The 19,334-nt window shown below is 46.9% G+C and overlaps 1 protein-coding gene across 1 annotated transcript in view; it reads right to left on the reverse strand.

The window, feature by feature from the left end:
* GDPD1 (glycerophosphodiester phosphodiesterase domain containing 1) overlaps positions 1-16,527 on the reverse strand; it is a 43,591-nt gene extending 27,064 nt beyond the window's left edge. Inside the window, exon 1 of the mRNA XM_048519448.1 lies at positions 16,249-16,527. Within this exon, the coding sequence (XP_048375405.1) occupies positions 16,249-16,384 (136 nt within the window). The 5' untranslated portion in view covers positions 16,385-16,527. The remainder of the gene's footprint in view (positions 1-16,248) is intronic.
* Positions 16,528-19,334: the final 2,807 nt, after the last annotated feature.

Genomic DNA, 19,334 nt, shown 5'->3' on the forward strand with positions numbered 1-19,334 from the left:
CAGAGTAGGGTTTCCTGAGTGCCACCTCTGGCACTCGTGCCATAGGTTCGCCTGGCATATTATATCAAATATAATATTCAAGCCTATTTTCCGGTTCCCATAATTCACAGATTTTATTTAATTATTTATTATGTATCGTTATTCTACCCACTGTTTTGTTGTGTACCGCCCAGAGCCCTTCGGGGGTGGGCAGTTTATTAAACAAACAAACAAACATCATCATCATCGTAGCACAAATTTTGCAGGAGATTTCTTCAACAAATCCTTATAAAATTCACATGCTGCTGACAGAATTGGCCAGATATGTAAATACCACTGCCACACTACCTAGCCTCACTACCATATTGAACTAAACTGTACTGAAGAAATAGTCAACCTCAACAGAAACAGAATTTTAATCTTCTAGGTCACACCATTGTTGACCTACCGGTAGGACAGTGGTGGCAAACCTTTGGCACTCCAGATGTTATGGACTACAATTCCCATCAGCCCCTGCCAGCATGGCCAATTCCCATCAGCCCCATCAGAGGCTGATGGGAATTGTAGTCCATAACATCTGGAGTGCCAAAGGTTTGCCACCACGGACCTAGGAGTAGAAGTCCTCAAGCAAAGAAATTTCAAGGGAAATTAGGAGAGACTGCTGAACCTGAGTTAATTCACAAGTTCAGAACAACAGATTGCCCCCTTCTCTTGTCCAGCCTGAACAGGGACACAGGATTCTTATCTCACTGATAGATGCTAATTTTTTTGCCCCCAAGGATTTCCCCTCTGCTCTGATCAAGCCACTTACAATATACACTGTACCTCTGCAACCCCTACAAACATTGTGTGCGTGCTAAGTGCCCTCAAATCGCTTCTGACTCACGATAACCCTATGAATCAATTTCTAACTGGAATAAAAGGACTCAGAGATCTCCATTACTACTCGTGACTCAGGAAAGCTTATACCCTGAAACTCGACGTTGGTTTCTAAGGTGCTACTGGACTCAAATCTAACTGCAAACCTGAAACTTTCAACAAAACGGTTTCTTTTGTTTCTGCAGTAATCGTGATCCGTGAGGCACTTCCTGCTTACACTCCAAGTGTCAAGTGAGAGAGTCGTACTGGGTGTCCCAAATCCTCTTATACAGTTACGGCAGTAAGGCATACCCCTCAACAAACTCAGCAAAATAAGCTCTGTGCAAAGCTGCTCTAGGAGATGGACCAACGCCAGTTTACAGCCACTTGAAATGCAGCCTAGGTGCAGCAAATGAAAGCCACAGCATTATTTACTTTAATGTCTGAGACACACAACACCTCTGTTAATATGAATGGGACCGCAGGTTCAAAAAGTATCTGATACGGTGAATTTACTGAGACTAACTTTCCACAGTTCATTCTATAACAGGGCTGAACAGCCAGGCAAGAATCCATTCTTTTCTTTTCCCTTCCTCCCACTGCAAAAAATTCATCTATACCAATTGAGACTCCTCTGCTACACAAAAAACTGGATCAAACTATTCAATTTTTTACCCATGTGTTGAGTCCATCTGATATATTCCCTAAAACCCAATATGGAAGAAGATCTAATTTAGTTGGACTTATATCCCTCCCTTTTCTCTCCGCTGTAATGAGAGACTCCAAACTCATTTACAAACCTCTTCCTTCCCACCTCTCAACAACAAAACACCCTGTGAGGTGGTGGGGCTGAGAGATTCTCAAAAGAAACTGGTGACTAGCCCAAGGTCACCTAGCTGGTGTGTGTGGAGTACTACAGGCTAATCTGAATTTTCCAGATAAACCCTCCATGAGCAGCTCAGGCGAAGTAGAGCTGGGAATCAAACCCTGCTCTTCCAGATTAGAGTACACCTGCTCTTAACCACTACGCCACTGCTGCTCCAAGATTATTAAGAGGTCCCAAATGTTGTTACCTATTGAATGCTGGTAAACACATGTAGAAAACAGACATGTCTTCAATTTACTCTCTCTTTCTAGAAAAGAGGGCTGTGGGAACAAAGGACTCTGAAAAGCCAAAATAGGAAAAGCACAGAACTGTGACAGATGGAAACAGCTACGAGCAGTCAGATAAGACTGCCAGCATCTACCTATATTCAGAAAGGGTCTGCTACAAAAATTGAGATGTGCTGATGCAAATAAGAGCAAGAAAGTTCACCCCTCTTTGTTGTCTCCCGTACAAATGAGAACCACGCGTTTGCTCCGATGCCACTGTATTTAGAAGCAGTATTGCAGTGGAGAGGGGAAAATCCTCACTCTCTACTTGGAGGTGGGATTTTGAAGGGCGTACAGAAAGGGCACTGATTCAGCATAGTCCATCTCCCTCTCCCCCAAGCAAACTGCCTCCTACTCACACCATACCAACAAGCCATAGTGACCAAAAAGAAAACCATCTGTGCCTTTACAGGTTTTTTTTTAAAGGAGCTACAGATGGCATGCTTCCTGAATCAATAAGAGGGACAAGATGAATCCCGGAAGTTTCTCACAGAGAACAAAGACCAGAAAAGAGACAGCAGGAAGGGTCAGGTGTGCGCCACAATCAAAGAAAAATGCCAGCAATGAACTGGAAAGCTTAAGTCCGTCCCCTCTATGTTTTTGCTCCCCAGAAAAAATGGGGAATTTGAGGTAAATCATTGCAAATTCACATTCTTACTAACCTGAAGCTTATTTACAATGTTATCAGCATAAGATGCATCGCTGCAACCTAAGATGCATCATTTATAAATTAGTTGCCAGATCAAATTATAATATTGATGGAATTTAAAAGTAACTGCCTTTGTTTTCTGCAAGGGAAATTGCAGAATATACCCCAACCTAGATAAAGACCTGCCAACAGCAGCACCCTTTGCTGTTTTAGCACCTTCGTTTTTGCCATCTGAGAAATCCAAAAAACAAGATCAGAAAGAGATCAGAAACACCCACCCTTTTTAAAAAACTAAATTAAAGTATACATAAGATTTGGACAGAACATCCTCCATCTCAATATGGAGACTAGCAGCATTCTGAGTTAAATTTTGTAACACTGAACACCCCAAACTTGTCAACAGTATTTATCATCGTATACATTGTAGCATATTCATTAGCATATTCATTATGGTCAAGTAAGTTCCATTTAAATAATAAATATGATTTTTAATATAGTTGCATCTAGAGTACGTACAGGAATCACTCTCTAATGCTGCAGATTTTAATGTAAGACAATCTTTGTGCTCTGGAAAAAAAAAACCCTCCGTAAAATATTTTCATTTATGGAATGAGTTAAAGGTGTTTTCAGACAAAACTTTATTTGCACAAAATGTAGATTAGAAAATGCCAGAATATACCGGAAACATATGCAACATATTGTTAAAGATAGAATCATTGTTTCAATTAGACTTGTTTTGTCCACAACAAATAAGCTACCATATAACATGTATGACGATACAACATTGAAGAGTTGAGCGTTTCTAATGTCATAAACACAATGCTAGACTTACTGTGACAATACAAGAGTGTTTGTACACCCTTATTTACTGCAAAATTCTTTGCAGTGACATAGTGGCTAAGAGAGAGCAGCAGTGGCGTAGGGGTTAAGAGCGAGTGTCAAGTCAAGTATTTATTGTTGTTTGAGCCTTTGGCTATAACAATACAGAGATACATGCAGTTAAAACATTTAAATTAAAACAATAACTCTGTTTTTACATTATTAAAATATAAATTATTTGTAGTTCTGCAATCTCAAATTAAAATGCCCCATCAAATACTTTCCACGTCAGATGTTTTTGCAGATTCTTTGATTCCCTGCTCTGCCGCCTGAACTGTGGAGGCTTATCTGGGGAATTCAGATTAGCCTGTGCACTACCAACACACAATTCAGCTGGGTGGACCTTGGGCTAGTCCAGGGTAGGGAACCCTTTAACACTCAGCAAGAGCTTCATTTCGGGACTCCATTTTCCACGGGAAAAGAAAACACTTGGAGCCGCAAATAATTTTTGACATTTAAAATAAAGATAACACTATATATATAGGGGTTTTTTTACCTTTTACTCTGCTCATTCTGAGAAGTTGCATGGATGCTCACTCTCAAGCTGCCTTCCTTCCGTAGGGTGGCAAGGATGAAGTTGGCGGTTCGAGTCTTTGCCGGGCCAGCCAGAAAGCACCCCATTCCGGCCCAACAGGGCGGGCTAGAGGGGAATTAGCCGGCGCTGGCCCAGCCAACCATGGGCAGTTGCGTGTGCCTCGCTCGTTGCCACCTGTGGTAAGATAACAAGGAACAGGCGTTGGGGCCGCATGCTCACTCATGGGAGCCACAGTGCAAGGGCAGAAGAGCCACATGCGGCTCTCAAGCCGCAGGTTCCCTACCCCTGGGCTAGTCACAGTTCTTCTGAGCTCTCTCAGCCCTACCTACTTCACAGGGTGTCTGTTGTGGGGTGAGGAAGGGAAAGGAGTTTGTAAGCCCCTTTGAGTCTCCTACAGGAGAGAAAGGGGGGCTATAAATCCAGCTCCTCCTCCTTCTCCTCCTCTTCTTCTCCTATTTTCACCAACTATTCCCTTTCAGATAGTAAATACTGAGACAGATGTTCTAAGGTGGCACCCAGACTTTATTTATTTATTGTTACATTTTTATACCGCCCTCCCCTGGAGGGCTCAGGGCTAGGGACACTTGCTCAAGGCTTGCTCAAGGCTAGGGACACAGTGACTTGCCCCACCTGAAGCTGGACCCTGCGCACATGAGTCCTGCGCGAGGCAAGGCAATGGAGAGGCAGTGCCTGGCCTGGCCCACCCAGACCCCTTGTGAGCCCCTGGCTCATAGAGGTGGCGCAAGAGGGACCTAGCCAACTGGCTAGGCAAACTGTCTCTTCCTTCTTCCATCCCACCTTTGGGAGGGGTGAAGCGGAGCCAGGCAAACTGCCTAATGCTCTTTCCCACCCTCATTCTTTGGGGCAGAGTGGAACCAGTGTGCATGGGGGTGGGGGGGAGGAGAGGCCACAATAGCCTTCAAAGATGATTCAGCTTTGTTTGTTTTTACTGCTGCCCTTTGCTTAATTGTTGCATTCATCTATAGTGTTTACATGGTTGCAAGATACATAAAGAGTCATATTAATGCATATAATCTGGCCAGCTTGTGCCTGCAAAATGACACGGTTTTCCATGTGAGTTTACAATGCCAAGTGTTTTCTCATGCTTGCAGAGGAAAACAGGAAGTCTAGTACCGTGCGGCTCAAAACTGAAGAACTTAAACTAAATAGATTGGCTAAACCTTCACAGCAATAAGCTTAAGCTTTAGTGTCATTCAAGCCAGGAAAATTTCAAATCCCCAGTCAGATTTTGCCCTTTGCAGGCAGGCAGAGAAAATGTTCTCGCTTTCATAAGCAGTCAGGGTCTTGGAGCAGGCTGCTTCTGACCTTAAAAATGGTTTGCCTTGACAGGCCTAAAAGAACAAATACTACCGGTTGTCACCTAGAGCTCCCAGCTCAAACCAGTCCAACACCTCATCGATGATTTATACAGCCCATCCTGGATAATTACATGTTTCTTTTCACTGGCCTTTGATAGCAGACCTTTCTTTGCTTACCAACAGATCTTAATCTAAAACCACTTTTTGCCAAAGATGACTGGGCACCTAACAGGGACACAAAACCAGTGACCAAAATAGAAAATCTGCTTCCATATTTACTTTACACACCACTACAGGGGCTCTTACATGATTAACGTTCTCTAGATAAAGTTATGGATTGTTCTATCATCCCATGCCAGCATGATGCCATAGGGATGATGGGAACTGTAGTCCATAACATCTGGAGGGCTGCAAGTTTGACACCTGTGGGCTACCTCATCTTGGGTTTAGGCACACCCACTTGCCTGCCCTCCAATGCAATATTATGCGTCAGTGAAACTACTGAATTAGACTTCGTCAGGAAGCTTCACACTAGTGGCCCCCTCAAATACGCCAAAGGCTGAATCAAGATAAACAAACAGTCTGTTTTACTCTCTCTCTCTCTTCTTCCAAGCTGACATTACGTTGTTGATCAGGAAGGAAAATAACAAGAGTAAAGGAAACTGATCCAGATATGAGGTAATATAAAATGATGATAAATTCTTGGAAGTTCTGTGTACGCACAAGTCTTAATCACGTCCACAGAATCTGTTCAGTGCTACTGCTTTGAGGCTTGGGAGTCTAACACAAGAAATTTGATTGCTTTATTTTTAAAAACTGCACCTTTATTTATTTGATGCATACTCCACCCCTTCCCTTCTCGTCCTGGGGAGGTTCACAATAATGGTCCAGGCTCTCAGCATTCCCTTCACTGATACCTTTTAAAAGTAAGTGTAGGAGGGAAGCCTCACAGCGTGGTGTAGTGGTTGAGAGCAGCTGGACTCTAACCTGGAGAACCGAGTTTGATTCCCTGTTCCTCCACCTGAGTGGCGGAGGCTTATCTGGTGAACCAGATGTGTTTCCACACTCCTACATTCCTGCTGGTCTAGTCACAGTTGGGCTAGTCACAGTTCTTCAGAATTCTCTCAGCCCCATCTACCTCACAAGATGTTTGTTGTGGGGAGAGGAAGGGAAAGGAGCTTGTAAGCCACCTTGAGTCTCCTTACAGGAGAGAAAGGCAGGGTATACATCCAAACTCTTCCACAGAGCCATCTCAGGTTAGGAACAAGGTGGGTGGGTTAAACTGGATTCAGCAGGTTCTAAAATTCACTCCCCGGCCACAGAACCAAGTTGTTAAAATGATGCTTGTAAACAACCAGCTGTTAATTTGAATCCCACCACCGGAACTGGTTGTTAAATTATTTGAATCCCACCACTGGGTTAAACCCACTCTTTTCTGAGGCACCCGTGTGCCTGCTTCCAAAGGAAAAAAGGGAGGGGTTCCATTCACATAATTATGGTTCCACAAAACGTATACCTGAGGATATATGTACTAACTGGCCTCCCTCCTTTTCTTTGCTTCCTTCCCTTCCCTTCTCCGTTCTTCTTCCCCTCAACTGTTCTCTGTCTCCATCCCTCAGGTTATGGTGGCGACCCTTAGAACTCCATCCTGATGTTAGGGATTGCTATTTCCAGGAGTCAGCCCCCGCCAGAATGGCTAATTGGCAGGCTGATGGGAATTCAGGGTCTATAAACATCTGGAGTGCCAAAGGTTCGCCACCACGGCTCTAGGCTGATTAAACCTTACATTTGTCTGGTCCACCATCGTTATATTGGTGACAATCCTCCCTATGGAATAGGATGAGTTTAGGGCACCATCTTGCACTGTACTGTATTAGATTTTTTCTTTTGCCGTCAAATTTCAGCTGACTTGTGACAACCCCTGATAGGGCTTTCAAGGAAAGAGATGTTCAGAGGCGGTTTGCCACTGCCTGCCTCTGAGTCATGCCACTGGTATTCCCTGGAGGTCTCCCATTCAAATACTTGTCAGGGTTGGGGCTGAGCATATGTGACTAGGCTACCCAGCAAGCTCCCATGGTGTGGGTGGGGATTTAACCTTGGTTCTCCCAGATCCTAGTCTGACACCTTAACCCAGTGTCCAACTCTGGCACTTCAGATAGGCATGGACTACAATTCCCATCAGCCCCTACATGGACTACAATTCTCACCAGCCAATTGGCCATGCCAGCAGGGACTGATGGGAACTGTAGTCCATAAACATCTGAAGCACCAGAGTTGGACACCCCTGCCTTAACCTTTACACCATGCTGGCTCTCACTGTACTAGATTAGGAGAGGATATTGTTGTAATTGTATGTTTTAAGTTTACACTATACATTTATTTACTGTCTTATGTTTTATTTATTTATTATATTTATATACCGCCCTCCTCGAAGGCTCAGGGTGGTTTCCATCAACAATAAAAAGTTTAAAACATCATATATATAATTTACATAAAATACATAAAATACTAAAACTACAGATGGCTTCAGCTCCTCTCTTCCCCTTTATGAACCCACGGGAGGCCGGATGTTCTTATGGCAAGTTGACATCATCCCGGCTGGCCAAACGCCTGGTGGAACAGGTCTGTTTTAAAGGGCTCTGCGGAAACTTTGTAAGTCCTGCAGGGCCCTGCTCTCACCCAAAAGCCTGTTCCACCAGGTAGGCCAGAGCTATAAAGCCCTGGCCTTGTAGAGGCCAGCCGGATCGCCTTTGGGGCCAGGGATCACCAGTAGGTCCACCTCCTGATGAACAGAGGGGCCTAGAAGGGCTATATAGGGAGAGACGGTCCTCAGGATAAGCAGGGCCAAGGCTGAATGGCTTTGAAGGTCAATACCAAAACTTTTAAACATGACCCGTAATTTCATCGGCAGCCAGTGCAGTTGGTATGGGACCGGCGTAATCCGGTCCCTAGCTGTTGCTCCGGAGAGGAGCCTGGCTGCCGCATTCTGTTGCAAGCTACCTGAGCCTGAATAAAACAATTTTTAACAAAATTCCTAGTATTATACCTTGTTAAGATACTGGTCGCAAACAACAGTACAAGAGTCTTATAAAGAACTAGTCAAGGAGAGTGGGGGAAAGATCTTGGCACTGCAGCAGAGAGCTCGATGTAAATGTCTACTGAAAAAGACAAATGTCATGCTGGAAAACAAGACTGAAAATAAAATGACCAATATTATAATGCTATTGTACAAATCTATACCAAGACCTCATTTGGAGAACTGGGTACATATTTGGTTGCCATAACTAAAAAGAAGTACTGCAGAGCTGGGAAACACATAGATATTGTCAACTGAAATGATTAAGGGGTCAGAACATCTTTCCTACTTTCATGAAGAAATAACGGCTATGGGGGGATGACCATGAATATGATTCATAAAATTAAGGCTAGGCAGAACAAGTGGATAAAGAGGATTTTTCCCCTCCCTCTCCAGTAATACTAGATCTTGGGGGGCACTCAAAGAGGTTGATGGGCAAAAGATTCAGGATGAATGAAAGTAAGTATTTCAAGGCTAGAACTAGTTGAAACAGGCAGCAGGGATTCAGGGTCTCAGGTAGAAGTCGTCCCATCTGATCTTTTCAGCAGATGATGCCAGGGACTGACTCCGAATCTTTCTAGGCATGTAGCTGATGTACTATCATGGCCCCACAGGGGTGATGGCCACTAGCACATATGCCTTTAAGGGATTAGACAGAATCACGGAGAATGGCTCCATCAGTGGCTAGATGGAACTTCCACATCTAGAGGACTAGATGGAACTTCCACATCTAGAGGACTACATGGAACTTCCACATCTAGAGGTACTAACCTTGAGGTAATGTCGGGGAAAACCTTGGGCTTCTTCTCTGGTTCAGAGTCCCTAGTGTGGTACCTGTGGGTGCCACGGTGCTTGCCTAGCTTTTCAGAAAGTAGGCAGGGCCATTGTAGGGCACAGCTTGTATTGGCTGCTGTCATACAAATGCAAAGGTTTTCCATGGCAATACCAGCTGCAGCAGATGGAGGATGAGGAGGATTGGCAAGCACCAAGGGTGGTGGCTCCATTTCCACTTCAAAGCTTCTTTTTGTTTCCTCCTTCTTTCAGGCTTTCCTTCATTTCTGCTTATTCCCCTTGAGCGATTCTTTTGCAAAATGAGGAGGGAGGCAATTGTGTCTGGTTCTGATTTTTGTGGGAACCATTTTGGGGTGCCACTCACCTCCCCCCTTTCCCAAGTCCCTTTCCCAAGTCCAAAGGTGTTGCCAGGCTCAAACAGATTGAGAACCCCTGCTCTAATTTGTTGGCCATCCAAGGAAACTGGCTGTCTGCTGTGTGAAATAGGATGCTGGCCCAGATGGGCCTTTCTTACACACAAAGGTTTGCTTTGGTGGGGGCATGGGGGGGGGGGCGCAACAGATAACTAGAGCCAGCACTCTGTCAGCAACTAAGCCAACCTATAAGGTAAGTAAATAAAGAAGGTAGTAGGCGTGAATGCTTCATGGTTCCTGCACGACTGCTCCCAAAAAGAGAAGTTTGATTTCCAGCACTTGAAAATATGTAATCTAAAGCTGCATGTTCAGCAGTTTTGCCCCCCTCCCTGCAGTCCAGATCCTTGTCTTGTCTACATCTGCTCTAGAGTTAACTTCCGGCGCAACGGAGACGCCTCATCTGCACATCCTATCAAGGATAAACTGAGGGTTCTGGCATAGTATTCCAGAAGGCTCAGTTACATATCTTCCAGGACAAGCAGTTTCCAAACTCCATCTGATACGCCACTGTCCACAAATAATAGATGAGGATCTTCTATGTAATGCTTGCAAACTGAGACAGGGCTTAAAAAAAAACTCCTCAGAGAGCTGAGGTCTGACACTCAAGATAAGCAGCAGTTTGATTGCTGCACTAGATGGACGCAGCACACAAAAAGGCCTTTATACTGCAGTAACAATACAGCTAAAGGCCAGAAAAACAGCCTCAAAGGCACATCTCAACAGTCATCAGAAAAAGAGAGTGGTTACTAGTGCAAATAGTCCTTCATGTCCGAGCAACATGATCTTTCTTCAGAATACTCTGATCAAAAGAACAGAAGGCAACAGTGAAGGGAGAAACTACAGCTTGACCAAAGGGGCAGAGGAGATGGAGGAGGGTAGGTTCTGCTGTTTATGACCAGTAAATGGACAAGATGCTGTAAAGAACAAGTGCTTGTTAAGGGAAGTAGGGAGGACTAGCAAAGTAGGTTCCAGGTACTTTGCATATTGGGCAAATAATCCAGGGAAGCTGTTCATCCAGGAGCCTAAAAATTTCAGTGACAGCCAAATAATTATGGTATTTATTACTCACACACAGGACTATTAGCTTTGTTTTGAATGCAACTCTGGCACTAAACTATGCTTTGAAGGTTCTGCTGTGATTTGACTGGCCAACTGCGGAAGCTGCGAGACCGCTGCTCAGCTGTGTGGCATTTAGGCTACCAGTTTCTGGGGTTTCATGTTGTCCCCCATAAAACCACTGGGAGAGATCATAAGCAGATATGGGAGTAAAGGGCCACCAGTATGGAAATGATACCCAGCTCTGTTTGTCCTTAGTAGGTAAGTTGGGAGAAGCTCTGGAAGTCCTGAACTGATGGTTGACATAAAAGGGACGAAAACCAGTAAATGGAACCTCAGGTCAGACAAGACTGAGGTGCTGTTAATCAGTGAGTTCATACGGGTGTTGTGTGGTTTCCGGCTGTGTAGCATTCTCTCCTGACGTTTTGCCTGCATCTGTGGCTGGCATCCTTAGATTTTCTGAAGATGCCAGTCACAGATGCAGGCGAAACGTCAGGAGAGAATGCTACTAGAATACGGTCATACAGCCTGGAAACCCCACAACACCCCAGCGATTCCAGCCGTGAAAGCCTTTGACAACACAATGAGTTCATAACTTGGAAGTGCTGTGAATACTGGTCTATGGCTGGAGGCTCAGGTCTCCTCTATGCACATAGTCTTTTATTAGCATTCACTGGTACACCACCTTCTACTATTCCTCAAAAAAAGTCATCTGGCTACAGTGATCCACGTTTCGATTATGTACAGGTTACTTCCATGAAGATAGACTCAAGTGGGTAGCTATGTTGGTCTGAAGCAGCAGAAAAAGATTTGACTCCGGTGGCACCTTTAAGACAAGCAGAGCTCTGCTCTTGGTCCAAGCTTTTGTGAGCATGCACACTTCTTCAGATACACTGAAACAGAAGTCACCAACCATTATGCCTCTGAACTAAAAACTTTTTTAATATAAGTTACATTATTGTAATCTTGTCTATGTGCAGCTGCCTTTGAAAACAGTGTGAACACCTCAGCTAGTCCAAATGTGGCAGTCAGATTATTGTCAGGGATGCATCGTAGGGTTTGTATCACACCAGTGCTGAAAATCTCACTGGCTATCCATTTGTTTCTATGCACCACTCAAAGTGTTGGTTCTTACCTCTAAAGGCCTAAATGGCTTAGGTAAATCAACAGCAAAGCAGGAAAAATGTAGTGGGAACCACCTCCCCCCATATTGCCCCAGTAGGCCCCTCTGCTCCTTGTGATCCCTGGCCCAAAAATGATCAGGCTGGCCTCGACGAGGGGCAGGGCCTTTTCAGCCCTGGCCCCTACCTGGTGGAACAGGCTCCCTAGGGAGATCAGGGCCCTGCGGGACTTACAGAGTTTCCGCAGGGCCTGCAAGACGGACCTGTTCCGCCAGGCGTTTGGACAGCCTGGTTAAAAATACATCTACCATGTCATCTGGCCTCCCGTGGGCACAAGGGGCGGGGAGGGGGGTAGCCAGACACCATCCACATTTTTAAATGGGTTGTTTTTATGTAATTAATATTTAAATTATGTTTTAATGTATATTTTAACCTTGTTGTGAACCGCCCTGAGCCCTCAGGGGGAGGGTGATATATAAAGTTAATAATAAATAAATAAAAGTAACAACCCTACTACACCGAGGCTAAGGCAAAAGGAAAACATGGGCAAGGATATATTAAAGTGTTGCAACATACAAGCAACAAACAAAGTAGAACATACATCGTTCCTCAGAAGCATTTTACATTATGTTTCTCCAACACATAGTCCTGCTTATTGAATGGGAATGCCTAAAGGCTACCTTTCCTATTATGCTTGAACTTGAATCCCTGAGACAGGACATCCATTAGCCAGTTTGAAGTGATCAAGCCTAGAAGTATTAGGCAAAATGGGCTGCTCTATCTGGTTCTATTCCCATCTTCGGATTTTGTGAAATTTGTGGAATGGTGGACACCCTTTAAGATGTATGACTGACCAGTTACAGTATACTTACTTGGATTTCTCAAACTTCTTCCCAATGACAGATCACACCTTGACAGAGTGACACGAGTTCTACATTGTTTGTTGCAAATTTGCTGTTCAGCCTTGCTTCTTAATGTAATTTTCATGTTTATTTTTTCTTTTTGTTTGCATACTTTTGTTGCTGGCCTTTTGCTGATATCTGTGCCTATACTTTATTAAACCCTTGCACATAGTTTCTGTTTATCTTAGCCTGGGTGTAATAGGTTTGTTACTTTTGCTGCTAAATGGCTTAGGGTCAGGGTACTTGAAAGAGCACCACCCCTTCTTGTATTGACCAGTCCACCAGTTAAGATCTGCCTCAGAGCTGAAGCAACTATCAATCAGTGGCAGGGCTTTTTCAATAGTGGCCCCTTGTCTACAGAATGTTCTCTCCCTTGAAACTTGCCTGGCACCTACATCACACTCTTTCAAGCTCCGGGACAAGCTGTTAATTAAGGGGTTTATCTTTTAACACCAACTTTAAAGTGTGTTTTAATCTAAAAACTATTGTTTGCCTAAAATTTATCAGTGCTCTCTGTCTTTATGCTCTGGCTTGGTTTTTAATGCTGAATTTTAACAATCTCCACTGTTATTATTATGCCCTGCTCTGGCAGGTTTCCTAGACAGGAGGCATACTTTTTTTCTAAATAAATATTTCCTACCATCCCTGCTGTATTTCCTGCCATCCCTGCTGAGGTCAAAAATATTCCTTTTTGAAGGACTGACTCCACTCCCCACCTCTTCTAGGAGGGTTCACAGTCGGCTTCACACAAAAGCGGCAGCAAAAACAGGCATTTCACATCCCCCAAGACCACAGCTTTGGTATGGCCACATGTACCCTTGTACACAAAGAAAGAAAACAGTTAACATCCACTTCTTGAGAACAAAAAGCTACCACTACAGAATCAATGTAGAATTCAAAGCAGGCTTTTTAACAACTCAAGATTCACTGCAGATTCTTATAAGCACCCATCCATTTATTAAAAACCTCATGCTCTGTTTATGTGTCTAACAGATTAGAAGAGGGGCTCAAGTAAGTTCCCATAAGGGAAGAAGGCTCTTAAATGCCATTAATTGATGCAATTACCTAGAAGGGCAATCAATAAGACACACAACCCTAATGAGAAATCTCTCTCTACATGATCTCTTGCGAAGGTGGACATGATGGATAGCCCCTCTTGGGAGAAAACTTGGTACTCACATTTTATACTTTTTGGCACTGTACCAAGAACCACCTAGGCAGCTACGAGCACAGGCAGGCTTTGGCAACAGATCTGGGCACAGAGAAAGCTAAAAAGTCGCTGAACCATAAAAACAGGCAGCAGAAGGAGACTAGTGCCCCAATTTATTACGTGGTACATGGCCCCAGAAACATGACTTAACAGCACAATCCTATGCGGAGTTACTCCAGTTTAAACCCACTGAAATGAATGGGCTTAGAATGAAGCAACTCTCCTTACACTGTTACACAACTGAGACAAATGTGCATCTCTACAAGGTAGGCACCGGGATTGGGATAGATCACTTAAGAAAAAAGACACGGGGTTATGTATACATGCCTGGGTGTGATGTAATGTGCTCCTCAGCCTGCTCCTCACCAAGAGATTGGGGCATGACTCAACCCTGCCAAAGCGTAGCCTTGAAACAAAATTCAGACTCTACAATAACACCCCCAAACCACTATTAGCTTAACCCTGGCCTCATGCCCCCATCCAGCCAGACTAAACGCTTTTTGAGCAATATCACTCAAGGACACCCTTCTGAAACTTTCTGAAAGCAGAGCTGCCAGTCAACAAAACAGGGGCCCAGCAAAAGGGAGAATGGAGGAGGAGGGGAGGGGGCAGCTTTTTCAGAAAGCAAAACAGTTCTGCCATCTCTCCCAGTCTGCTCATTCTCCAAAGCAGCCCTCTGTTTTTCACATCCTTCCATGCCCGTTTTTGCTGCCCACCTCTCCTCTCCACAAGATCAGTTTCACAAACGGCATTTTGGAAAGACCAGAAAGACTGTGCACCTTCCAAGACAGTTCCCAAACTGCCCCCCTGAAGCAGACGGTTAACACGAAGGAGGCAAAAAAGGGATGCGTGGAGGGGTGGGGGGAAGAGGGAAATGGAAATATTTTAGAAAACAAGGCTGGACTGTTACAAAGCCACAGCACTTTGCTTTAGCTGCTGGCAAATGCTCACAGTGGGGCAGGGGAGAGGAAGAAGCCACCAGGCTAAGAGACCGCTGCATCTGTTCGCAGCCTGGAGTGGACGGGGTTGCTACGGAAGCAACGCACAGGAGCCGGTGCCTTTGTGGAGAAGGAGACGCAGCTTTCAAGGTCAATGCTTGGTAAAGCGGGGGGAGCAGCCACCATCATTCCTCCTCCCTTGGCTAATAGGGCACCCATTAGGCGCTTCAGCCTCAGCTTCAGGAAACCCCCCCCCCCCCCCCGCACCAGAAAAAGCTCTGTCAATCGCCTCTGCCCAAGAGGGGGACATTCTTCTCCCCACCCCTTTGCCACCTGCTCAGACCCCTCCACCTCATTGCCACCTAATCTCATCCCCCACCCCTTGGGCCACCTGCTCAGACCCCTCCACCTCATTGCCACCTGCTCTCACCCCCCACCCCCTGCTCAGACCCCTCCACCCCTGCGCCACCTAGTCTCACCCCCACCCCCTGTGCCACCTGCTCAGACCCCTCCACCCCACTGCCACCTAGTCTCACCCCCACCCCCTGAGCCCCCTGCTCCAACCCCTCCACCCCACTGCCACCTAGTCTCACCCCCACCCCCTGAGCCCCCTGCTCCAACCCCTCCACCCCACTGCCACTCTAGTCTCACTCACCCCCCCCCTGAGCCCCCTGCTCCAACCCCTCCACCCCACTGCCACCTAGTCTCACCCCCACCCCCTGTGCCACCTGCTCAGACCCCTCCACCCCACTGCCACCTAGTCTCACCCCCACCCCCTGAGCCCCCTGCTCCAACCCCTCCACCCCACTGCCACCTAGTCTCACCCCCACCCCCTGTGCCACCTGCTCAGACCCCTCCACCCCACTGCCACCTAGTCTCACCCCCACCCCCTGAGCCCCCTGCTCCAACCCCTCCACCCCACTGCCACCTAGTCTCACCCCCACCCCCTGAGCCCCCTGCTCCAACCCCTCCACCCCACTGCCACCTAGTCTCACCCCCACCCCCTGCTCCAACCCCTCCACCCCACTGCCACCTAGTCTCACCCCCACCCCCTGAGCCCCCTGCTCCAACCCCTCCACCCCACTGCCACCTAGTCTCACCCCCACCCCCTGAGCCCCCTGCTCCAACCCCTCCACCCCACTGCCACCTAGTCTCACCCCCACTCCCTGCCACATACTCTCACCCCCCACCCCCTGTGCCACCTGCCCATCCCTCTCTAGATCCAAACCCCGCTGGACCTCCCCCCCCCTTGACTGCGCCCTCCCTTTGAATGCTTCTCCTCGGAAGGAACGACCCCTCCCCTCCCATCTGACAGCCTGCCCCCCCCCCCCCCAACCGGTCAAGGGCTGGGCTCCATCGAGTGTCTCACCGCCGCGGTGGGAGATGTGCCGGCACCGGAACCGGGGCCGTTTGGGTCGGTGGAGCAAGCCCGGGCATTTGAGCAGGAGCGCCGAGGTGAGGAGGTAGCCGCCCAGCGTGGAGAGCACATAGAGGGCGGTCGACATGGCCCTCCCTCCCTCCGAAGCCGGGAGGGCGGCGGGAGCCGGAGGGGCGTCCGTCCGTCAGTCCGTCCGGAGCCTCGCGCGCTCCCCTGCCCGGACTGAGGGAGCCCGGCCGCCTCACGCCCAGACACCCGCCGCCGGCCCGGCCTCCCTTCCCCACTGCGCAGGCGCCCGAGCAGGTGGGGAAGGAGGGCGCGCCAGGAGGGGCGTCGCGCGGGCGCGCTCGCCACGCTGATTGGCTGGGGGGCGCGCGCGGTGTCCGGAGGAGCCGCTGAAGGGAGAGACGGGCGCGGAAGGAGGGGGAGGCGTGACGTCAGAAGGCTCCTCGCTGTCACTGCCGTGGCCTCCTCCCCCTTTTTGAAAATAAAACCGTCATAACCGTCTCTTCCACCAGTCTGGGTACCCATTCATGGCGACCCTACGAGTGAACCAACGCCCTCCAAAACGTTCTGTAGTTAACCAGTGACGCGCCCAGATGTAGCTTTCGGGACATCAGAAAGGATTTTGAGGCGCTGGGGAAGGAAGCTGAAGCAACTGGATGCACCTGTTGTCCTTTCATCTCTACTTCCAGTTGAAGGGCATGAGGCCCAGGCGGGAAAGAAGACTAGTGGAGGTGAATGACATGACTATAAGGTGGTGCCGCCAGGAACATTTTTACTTCTCGGACCGTGGTCTGCGGTTTCATGAAGAGGAACTACTGGCAAGGGATGGATCACACCTCCCGGCTGTAGGGAACAGCATTTTTGCGAGGAGAATGGCAAACCTTTATCAGGAGGGCTTTAAACTGAGTGTAGTGGAGACAATATTCGAGTTCACCTAGTACTAGAGAGAATAGGGTGAAGGTTACAGAGAGAACTGAGTAAATAGTTCAAAAACCCAGCAGCGAGAGGGATGAAACCTTAAATAAGCACCCCCGGGGCATGAACCAAAGCCCTAGATGTCTCCACACGAATGGGTAATAAAGCGTGGGTAATAAACAGGATGAACTGGAACTCTTAACACAGCCATCTCTGTAAATATGATATAATAGGCATCACTGAAACCTGGTGGGATGAATCTCATGACTGGAATGTAATAATTGAGGGGTATAACCTATTCCACAGAAATAGATCGACTAGGAAAGACGGGAGAGTAGCACTATTTGTCAGGGATGATTACACCCGTGAGCAGGTCCATGACTTAAATCCTTGGAACCAGGTTGAGACAGAGGCATAGCAAGAGGGAAATGTGCCCAGTACACCGGTGCATCTTCTGCCCCTGCCCTGGAACGCCCTCGCCACACCCCCACAGAAGCACCCGTCCAGTATGTCACGCACCTCCCCACCCTACATCTCTGGGTTGAGAGCATCTGGGTAAAAATTAAGGGGGAAAAAACAACAGTGATCTTATTGTGCAGGTCTATTACCTGGGGGTGGTGGCTTCCCCAAGCCAGACTGAACAGTTGGATGATACCTTCCTGGACCAAACTTTCACACAAATAGTAGTAATGGGAGATTTCAATTATTCAGGTATTTGCTGGGACTCAAACTCTGCCAAGACTAACAGGTCCAACAATGTCCTCGCTGGGATGCACCAATAAGAGCATAGTGTCTAGATTGAGGGAAATAATTGTACCACTCTACTCTGCATTGGTCAAACCTCACGTAGAGTACTGTTCTAGGCACCACAATTTAAGAAGGATATTGACAAGCTGGAATGTCCAGAGGAAGGCAACCAAAATGGTAACATTTCTGGAATCCATGCCCTTTGAAGAGAGACTTAGGGAGCTGGGGATGTTCAGTTTGGAGAAGCGAAGGTTAAGGGGGGACATGATAGCTATGTTTAAATATTTGAAGGGATGTCATGTCGAAGAGGGAACAAGATTTTTTTCCTGCTGTCTCAGAAACTAGGACCAGGAGCAATGGATTCAAGGAGCAGGAAAAGAGATTCCACCTAAGCAGTGGCGTAGGAGGTTAAGAGCTCATGTATCTAATCTGGAGGAACCGGGTTTGATTCCCCGCTCTGCCGCCTGAGCTGTGGAGGCTTATCTGGGGAATTCAGATTAGCCTGTACACTCCCACACACGCCCGCTGGGTGACCTTGGGCTAGTCACAGTTCTTCTGAGCTTTCTCAGCCCCACCCACCTCACAGGGTGTTTGTTGTGAGGGGGGAAGGGCAAGGAGATTGTCAGCCCCTTTGAGTCTCCTGCAGGAGAGAAAGGGGGGATATAAATCCAAACTCTTCTTCTTCTAAACATTAGGAAGAACTTTCTGATTGTCAGGGCTGTTCGACAGTGGAATTCGCTGTCTTGGAGAGTGGTGGAGTCTCCTTCTTTGGAGGTTTTTAAACAGAGGCTGGATGAACATACGTTAGGAGTGCTTGATTGTGTGTTCCTGCATGGCAGTGAGTTGGACTTGATGGCCCTTGTGGTCTCTTCCAACTCTATGATTTTACTTAGGTCTTGCAAACTGGGGGTGGTGACTTCCTTCCATCATTAAACCCACTGCTCATTTTTTATATAAGGTAACCATTTTTATTTCCTGGCAAAATGTATACTCAACTTCCCCTTCCCCCATCATGGCCATCAAAGCTAATGGACTAAAAATGGACATATCAAATTTACAGATGATACCAAATTAGGAGGGGTAGCCAATAACCGAGAGGACAGGGTCAGAATTCAAAATGACCTGGACAGATTAGAGAGCTAGGCCAAAAGTAACAAAATGAATTTCAATAGAGATAAATGTAAGATACTACACTTAGACAGAAAGAATGGAATGCACAGATAGAGGATGGACCACACTTGTCTTGACAATAGTACATGTGAAAGGGATCTGGGAATCTTAGTAGACCACAAACTGAACAGGCGTCAGCAGTGAGTTGCAAGAAAGCCAAGAAAGCCAATGCAATTCTGGGCTGGCTCAATAGGAGTGATAGAATCACAAGAATCATAGAGTTGGAAGAGACTCAAAGG

The sequence above is a fragment of the Sphaerodactylus townsendi genome, linkage group LG16, assembly GCF_021028975.2.
Source record: "Sphaerodactylus townsendi isolate TG3544 linkage group LG16, MPM_Stown_v2.3, whole genome shotgun sequence".
NCBI classification, from domain to species: domain Eukaryota; kingdom Metazoa; phylum Chordata; class Lepidosauria; order Squamata; family Sphaerodactylidae; genus Sphaerodactylus; species Sphaerodactylus townsendi.